Source organism: Mugil cephalus, chromosome 15, assembly GCF_022458985.1.
Source record: "Mugil cephalus isolate CIBA_MC_2020 chromosome 15, CIBA_Mcephalus_1.1, whole genome shotgun sequence".
NCBI lineage: Eukaryota > Metazoa > Chordata > Actinopteri > Mugiliformes > Mugilidae > Mugil > Mugil cephalus.
This window is the reverse complement of record NC_061784.1, coordinates 24,383,441-24,392,731: the sequence shown is the minus strand read 5'-3', so window position 1 is coordinate 24,392,731 and position 9,291 is coordinate 24,383,441. Positions and strand designations below refer to the sequence as shown.

At 38.7% G+C, this 9,291-nt stretch overlaps 1 protein-coding gene across 1 annotated transcript; it reads left to right on the top strand.

Moving 5' to 3' along the window:
- LOC125021638 (hepatitis A virus cellular receptor 1 homolog) lies at positions 1 to 9,291 on the top strand. The gene is made up of 7 exons (XM_047607764.1): positions 1 to 34; positions 260 to 595; positions 750 to 824; positions 3,585 to 3,640; positions 6,428 to 6,506; positions 6,592 to 6,622; positions 8,099 to 9,291. Exons 1-7 carry the CDS (start codon positions 1 to 3, stop codon positions 8,250 to 8,252), a joined length of 765 nt encoding a protein of 254 aa, XP_047463720.1. The 3' UTR covers positions 8,253 to 9,291.

Here is a 9,291-nt window from a genome sequence, read left to right as displayed (position 1 = left end):
ATGAGGATCGTACTGCTGCTCGCTCTGCTCTCAGGTAAGAGACACCTTTCTATCAGTTCATATAATATCATATAATATAATATAATATAATATAATATAATATATTGTAATATAATATAATATAATATAATATAATATAATATAATATAATATAATATAATATAATATAATATATTGTAATATAATATAATATAATATAATATAATATAATATAATAAAATATAATAACTTTGTGTTCTTCTTCTGTCTCCAGTGTCTCTAAGCAGCAGCAGCACAGTTCTTGTTCCATCTGGTTTAGACGTCACTCTGACCTGTAGCTATGATATAAAGAAACATGGAGCTCTGACAGTTTGTTGGGGTCGAGGAGATTTACCAGCCTCTGGCTGCAACGATCAGCTGATCTACACAGATGGATATAAAGTGAAAGAAAGAGCTTCCAGCAGGTATCAGCTGAGGGGTCGACTGGACCGAGGAGACGTTTCTCTGACCATAGAAAACGTCACTGAAGACGACTCTGGGAGATATGGATGTAAAGTGATGATATCTGGATGGTTTAATGATGAGAAATATTACACGGACCTGAGGGTGGACACAGGTGAGTTAGTAGAAACTGGATCCAGAACTAAAGTAATAATTATTATAAAACAATCCCAGACTGTGACTCTACCCAGTGGTTGAAGTTCATGACTGACATCAGGATGAAAGAGCTTCATGATGTTAATGGAGTTTGTGTCATTTATCTGTTTCAGCAACGTTAGCGCCCACAACAACATCCTCTCACACAGAGAAGCCGGCCTGGTCGACAACAGCCAATCAGATGACAGGTAATCAGACAACAGCCAATCAGATGACAGGTAATCAGACCAACCAGGAATTAGCTCAGGATAAAAGTAGATTACACTAGACGTCGCCTCGTTTCTGGCCGCCATCTTGTTCAGGGTGAATCTACTGTATCATTACGCCATTGAAAAGCGATATTAACAATAAAAACAGCAATGATTTATTTAATAATAATAACACAATAGAGTTTATGATATAATGATCAAAATAAAACAAGACATAGTTACAGGAAGAGTGTGTGTTAAATAACACTTAGACTTTAATGATCCACGAGGAAATTATCACCGTGGCTTCATTGCGCATGAAAGAAACTACAGGAAAAATTCAAATAAAATAAGATTAGCAGGGATCGTGTCATCACATGGTGTTTCCTTTTCTGCTGATGGATATATAGATCTATCATATATATAATAGTAACATTTTATTTATAACACACTTTACATTTTAAGGACAAAACAACTCCATGTGACCAACGCTGGGTTCTGTTTATGTAGCTACAGTTCAGACACTAAATCCAAAACAGTGTTGAATAAGGTCAGCTGGACTTTTAGAATTATTGAAGACGTTTCATCCGAGTAGCTTCTTCAGTTCTGATAAACTAGTGGGAAATTGAGGTTTAAATAGGAATAAACTCTGTGAGTAACACCCACCTGAAACTTGCTTGATCAGAAACTGGGGTCACTAATTACCATAATGGCTGGTACTTACCTGAGCTCTATTCATAGGATAAGTAGCCTAGTCACACAGTTCCCCCCATTCAAGGACAGGGAGGACCACTGCAACACATTTTGGGTACGTCAAGTGCAAAGTGGTTCACCATTAACACTAAAATTCCTTTCCAAAAATCCTCCTGGGGGAGTTTGCACTCTGGCCTGTTTCCCACGGCAACGATGCTGGTCGTTCCATCAAAAAACCGCGGAGGAGCAGAGCACAAGGTCCTCGCCAGGCTGAAACAGAACCATAAGGACAATATGGTGGAGACAGAACATGCTGTGCATCAAAACTGCTTAAAATAGTTGGGCTGTGGTGAAGCGGAAAGGTTTCCGTTAAGGGCGTGCACACACACACACACACACACACACACACACACACACACACACAAACAGGAGAGGAACCTGTAGTTGTGTTTGTAGGTCATGCTCTTGTAATCCATGTTTGATGTAGACTTTACTTTGACAGCAATGTCAGTGAAACAGTTGACAGACTGCACAGATATGTACAAAACAAAATAATACAGTCAATAAACTTGAACTAGAAACAGAAAACTGAAATTTTTATATTGAACTGTGAGCATGAATACTTTTATTTAATCTCTAGTGAACCTGAAGTTTTAAGTAGCTCTCGTTAGGTGTGAACATGCACAACAATATGAGTAAATGAAGACACATTACTGTGGCTGGTAAAGGACCAACATAATTCTCACTTTGAGGATATGAATAAAGGGAAATCACATCAATGACGCTAGATGCGAATGACTGACATAATGAACTGAGCATGCGAAGAAAATACTAAAAAATACTAAAAATATTAAAAATACGTTTTAAGATACCACATTTACCCTTAAAATCTGTTAATTAAAATGTATGTTAAATGGGAGTTATTTAGTATAAATAGTAATTAAAAAATAATTATTATAATTAGTAGTTTTTATCTGATTCTTTGTAAAATTGGTTGCCACATTAATGACATGTAGAGGTTGAGTCCTATTCATTTTATTGACCCCATGATCTCTCCTCTACCACCATCAGTTAAAAGTCTTTTTATTTATTTAAAATATAGCTTTTATCTAAATTATTTCAATAATGATCCCTAGATGATGAACCTTGATGATGTTGGTGGTGACCCCATGACTGATACACAACTACTTTGCCATAAGGGGCTTGATCAAAAGGAGGAGCAGCCTGCTTGTTGGTCACTGACATATTACATAAAATATAGCTCATGTGAAAAACGGACAAAAAATTAAAATAATACAGAATCAGCTATCTCAACATTTTAAATACCAGATTAGGATCTGAATGTTGAACATCAGTCTGTTGCATCTCTATGGAAAATCCCCATAGATCCCCATGTTAAAAAGGCCAACTTTACACCACTATTAAACATGTTTACAGCCTGGTGCAAAAAAAAACATGACAACTGTATGGGGGTGAATTTTAGTTAGTTTATTTTTTATTAACGCTTAAAATTCTTTAATTAAGGGCGTGAATTAGAGGCATTAACTTAAAGCACTTCGTAGAGGTTCAGTCCATTTCCTTTTATTAGTTTACGGTGCAGATCTGCCACATCCAATATGGCGGACGCGTTGACGTATCGCAGCAATGGACCAACCTGCTCAATGCAGCGTCTATGTATATGTCTGTGATTTCAGCTTCATTATTTAGAACCAGTTTGAATGAACTTTATCGAACAACAATAATTAAACAACCTGATTGGAACCAAACATCAAGAGGTTGATTTATTAAAGACACAAACGTACACAAACAATGTTACAGACACAAACTAGAGTTTTAGTTTGCTGAGACAGAGCTGATGAAAACACAAAGATTCGTTATTATATGTTTGGATGGAGTCAGTTCCTTATTTTCCAGCTGACGTCACGTTTAACTGGACGACCTGAGTTCAGTCCTCAACCAACAGACGGGAAGTTCCTGGAACCAAGAGTCCAGTTATATCAGTCCATCATGACGTCCTGCTGCTGACACAGCTGTCCTAAAAACATCTGCTTTCATTTCCTCCTCCAGGTCACATGACGTCCAACATCCTGACTTCCCCCTTCAGCGACGTCCAGGAGACGGAGGTAAGAAAAAGACATGGTTCAGTAACGATGAAATATTTTATTTAATTAGTTAAACTCTGAGATTCTTTAAGTCCTAAAAGAAGCTTTCAGAAGGTGTCCAACACATGACCCGTGGGACACAAGTGGCCTATCAGAGGGTCTGATCTGGTCCACAGCAAAAATTTACAAAAATTACATACAGTCCCCTCCAAAAGTACTGGAACAACAAGGCAAATTCCCTTGTTTTTGTTGTTCACTGAAGATATTTGGGTTTAAGATTAAAAGATGAGACCAGAGTTCAGAACGTCAGCTTTTATTTCCTGGTATTTACATCTTGATGTGTTAATTAACTTTGGATATATCACCGTTTGTATTACATCACAGCATTTTTAGGTGAACAAAAGTAATGGAACAAATAATCTTAAAGTAAATAACATTTAATATTTGGGCCACGGGGCAACGCCCGAGTCACTATTGTTATACCACGTGTTTCTTCTTCTTCTTCTTTTTAAATTTTTCATCTTACTCCTTTTTTTCATCCCTTAATGAGGGAGTTATATATCAAAATGTGCGGTTTGGTGGGGACTGGTGTGCTATTACTTTTCTCTACGAAATACGAATTTTTCGCGAAACTGTGAAAAATTTCCCATTGAAATGAATGGGAGGGGCGGGAAAAAAGAGCGAAAAAGAGTTTTTGAAACGTCTCCTGCTGAGGCATACTTTCACCTAGAGCAGGGGTGTCCAAAGTCTTTTTTAGTGAGGGCCAAATACAGAAAAATGAACAAAGGGCCAGGCCTCACACTAGAGGTGACACACTGACACATGAATACTGTGTGAGTTTCTAACTCACCTATAATGTGAAGAACATTGCACCCTGTGGGAGCAGTGATGCTGTCCTTTGGATTGAAGGATGCTGACATGTCAGGAGAAAGTTCACAGAGATCTCAGTCTGCTGTTGTTCTGATTTAACAGAGAAAATGTTTGTTCACATATGAATGTTGAGCCGAACTGGCTCATCATTCTTTTTGCGTGGCATCTCATTAGAGGAAACTTGGCATTATCCAAACTCTGATAGAAGTCAGGGAGGGAGAGAAGCTGATGTTGACTCTTCAGAGGATCATCACATTGCATTTCAATCAGTTCTAACTGCAGAATCTCTTCCACTCCTTCTGTATCCACCTGGAATGGGGTCGAGAACAGCTTGATTTGTTTTTCAAAGACAGAAAAATCTTGGAAACGCTGGTTGAATTCTGTCACGAGAGAAGCAATCACGGACACATATTTCTCCTTTTTAGCAGACAGCGCGGGGAAGTGTGCAGCGTTAAAGCGTCGTAGTTGTGTCTCAAACAGGTGGAGCTGTACACAGAAGGCTTTCATGTGGCATACAGGTGTAGAGCTGCTGGTTTAATGGTGTGTCTCTAAAAGGTCTCAGTGGTTCAGGTCATGATGTGAGTTAAGGCAGTGGTCTCCAACACCAGGCTGGTAGGTCGGTGGTTCAGTTGGTACTGGGGATGCACAGAAAGAATACATAACTGACATTATTTCCGTTTTATTTAGTATCTCGTTTTGGAAAATTACCGGATTCTCTCAACCACATCTGTCTATGACTCACTCTTGATGCAGCCCCACAGGGGACTGTGCTCGCTCCGTTCCTGTTCTCTTTATACACCACTGAATTTTAGCACAACTCAGAGTCATGTCACATCCAGAAATGTTCTGACAAGACCAAATAGATGGTGACTGACTTCAGGAGGAAGGGAACAGCTCCTCAGCCCCTCAGCATCCTGGGCAGGGATGTGGAGGTGGTGGAGGAGAACAGATACCTGGGAGTGAGCATCAGTAACAGACTGAACTGGAGGACCAACAGTACAGCTGTGTCCTAGAAGGCCTGCAGAGACTCTACTTCCTGAGGAAGCTGAGATCCTTCATCGTGTGCAGTAAGATGCTGGACATCTTCCACCAGTCTGTTGTGGCCAGAACCCTTTTCTCTGCTGTGGTCTGCTGGAGGAACAGCTACACACTGAATAACCTGATCAGGATGGCTGGTCTGTCACTTGCTGGGAGAGGAGGATACTTAACAGACTGATATCAGTCATGGATAATCCTGACCTCCCTCTCCACCAGACGATAGACATACAATGGAGCTCCTTCTCCAAGAGACTCAGACGAAGAACGCTACAGGAAATCTGTCCTGCCTCAAGCCATACACCTGTTTAATTCCTCACCTGTATGTGACAGATAACACTCTGGACATCTTTCTTTCTTGTATTCTTTTTTTCAATTCACTTATTTTTTATAATTCTGTAAATAATGTGTATATAGTAGATTGTGTTTTTCCTATATATACATATATATATATAGTATGTATGGTGTTGAGTGGCTGTAAATTGCTGCTGCAACTGTTAAATTTCCCAGTTTGGGGTTAGTAAAGCATCCATCCATCCATCCATCCATCCATCCATCCATCCATCCATCCATCCATCTATTTATCCATCTATCTATCTAATGGAAAAGAAAAGAAAAAAACATTTCAAAGCTTGCTTGGTTAGGATTAGGGGTGACGCTAGGTTTAGGAGTAATGCTAAGGCTAGGGATGAGGCTAGGTTAATGCTTAGGCTAGGGATGAGGCTAGGTTTAGGAGTAATGCTAAGGCTAGGGATGAGACTAGGTTAATGATAAGGCTATGGGTGATGCTAGGTTAATGCTAAGGCTAGGGATGAGGCTAGGTTAATGCTAAGGCTAGGTTTTAGGGTTTGTAGACTCATCATCATGTCCAGATAGAAACTCTATGTGTTGTCTCTGCTACAGGAAGCCGGTACTCTGGTGGTGGCTCTGGTGTGCGTTCTGTTCGGGGCGGTGGTTCTAGTCGCTGCACCTGTTGTCGTCGGTGAGTTCCACAGATTTTTTCCAAAGCTGACAACCTTTGTGCTGTGAAGACAAAATTGTCTCTGATCGTCCTGTTTGTGTCTCAGCAGCCAGAAGATGTCGGAGAATCGACAAAATGTGAGTGACTCAGATTTGATCTCCCACTTCATGATTCCTCTGATTTGCTATAGCGCTTTAAATTCAAGCCGTTACTGACTCAGATGTGCTGTGAGCCAGAGTCTGTTCAAACTGAAACTCAAGAACGAGAATGAGATCAGAAAACCACAAGGCAGATCTCAGAAGCTCAGAATCGAACACAAACCACAGCATCAATACTTTCTGCTCCAACAAGAAATGATCAGATGTTCATCATCTGCAGATGGAAACCAGGTGGTGATAGTATCTTAACTAACGGTCGTATTCACAGTCACAAAACCTCAACAAGTAAATATCATCACTTAACATTCAGCTAATTTCCCCTTCAGAGAACTTTACATTAATACCCAGAGTTAATTCAGTTAATGCAACGAAGCCCTTCACTTGTCTTTAGAGAAGTTCCAGTTCAAGGACTCCAAGTTAACCTTAAAAAACGTTAAGTTATTTTTAAGATTTAAGATTATTTTATTTTTATCTTATTCTATTTTTTTCCCTTGACTCGTGCTCTTATGTCTATGTCTGGTCACATTTATGTTCTCTGTTATCTTGAGACTCTCAGACAAAACAATTTCTCTGCAGGGACCAATAAAGTGCCCTTGAATCTTGAATCCTGAAATTCATAACTTTCAGAGAATCTTTTATGTGTCAAATTAAATATCTGGAACTGGTAAAAAGGCAAATACTGAACCATGGCTGTCACTTCTCAATTATCGTGGACAAAAATAAGTCACAATGACGATATTATCACAGTATCAACAAAAATGTAAATAATAACATCAAAATCCAGGAAATGCATCTTTAACTTTAGTTATGTAGTTTTCCCTACTTTAGGAGATGAATTACACTCAAAATAACAGGAAGAAAACAGATTTAAAACACACTGTGTTCAAGTGGCACTGGATCTTTTACACTATATCATTATATGCGTTTTTTTAACACCATATTCAAATTACAGTTTTTAATCTTCAATACCAGTATACTGAGACAGCCCTATACTGAACAGAACCTCAAAAATATTCAGATTAGAATGAAAATATAGAAGGAAAACAGAAAATCAAGGAATTTGAAACATTAAAGTTAAAAATGACTTTTAAATGTCAAAATAAAAGCCTCCTCCACCTGGATTTAACTGAGCTACTAGTAAGAATTACAAAGTATCATTTAAGTGCTGAGAGAAGAAGCTGTAGTTTTTGTACAAATTGAGGCTTTGAAATTAGTTCAGTTAGCAGCTGTCTTTTACTCAAAATGGCAAATTACGAGGAAGGCCAACAACAAAAGAAGAAGAAGAAATGTTTCCTGATGTTTCCTGGGTTTTCCGTTGGCCCTTAAACATGTTTTATGTCAGGTCTGGGACGAAGGGATTGTACAGTATTTGTGGTGTTTAGTTTTTAATCCTGACAGATGTTTGTTTAGTTTTGTAGTTGTCTTTGACTTGGTCGTGTTGTGTCTCTGTCTCAGTGTCCAGCAGCAGGTCAGTACATTGGTCCAGTTCACCTCCACCTCCTCTACGCTGCATCTGCACAGTCGAGGCTCAGCGGTGGAAAACAGAGACAGAGGCAGAGAATACGAGTGCTGTACATATGAGAGTCCAAAGGAGTCATTTAATGAATGAACTCTGAACACATTCCCCTTCTACGGCAAATGACTCATAGAGAATATCTCTCCTCCTCTTCTTTCCACCATGTTCTCCTCTCTAAGCCTCTTAAAGTTCTCCTCCCTGCTCTCAGCACATCTCACTGCAGACCCTTCTTTAGGAACCTTTCATCTCTACCTCTATCTAGGAACAACCTGGAGAAAACATCAGGGTTCTAGTTTAATGTTCTTATTCTTCATCCACTAGGATCAGATCTTTACTGAGAATCTTTAGGGATCTGGGTCCAGTTTGTTATTAACCTCTGTGTCAGGTCAACATGTGGAGAAAGAAACATAGAAAATAAATGAATTATATAATGAACACCAGCAGTCGTGTTCATTTGTTCTACAAGTCTGGACAGTTACAGGAACGTTAACAGGACCAGGCTTTATGAACGTTCAGTAAATCTAATTTTATAACCTTCAGAGAACCAGAGTTAATGTTTATGGACATGTCTGAGTTAGTCTCAGCTTTCATTTGAGTCATTTTTATCTTGTAAAGTTTTAGTCAGCGTCATTTCATTTTTGTTAACCTGTAGGTCAATAACTTCATGGAACTAGTGTCCTTAGATGGGACTTCTTTAACTTCATGACTTCCTGGTTTCAGATTCAGTTTCCTGCAGAGGTCACGTGTGATTCTGAGGCTTTAATTTACAGTTTTTCTCAGAGGCTGTGGTGCATTTCTCAGATCACTATTTACATTTGCTCAACAGTTAATGAATTTCTCAAAACAATTAGTACAAACTACAAAACCTAGTGGATAACCTGCTAAAGTGCCTCACTTGCTCAAAATGGATAGTTCGTTCTTCAAAAGCAAGTATTCATGTCAATGAAAGTGTCATCGAGAGGAAAAGTCCTGACACCGTCATCAGTTACTTATTTACTTATTTTTGATCATCTGTTATATATTATTGTTTTCATGTTTATTTTATATTGTATTTCACCTTCATTTTTTAAAATGGCCATGAGTTTCTGAAAGGCGCTTATAAATAAAATGTGTTATTATTATTTATGTACAC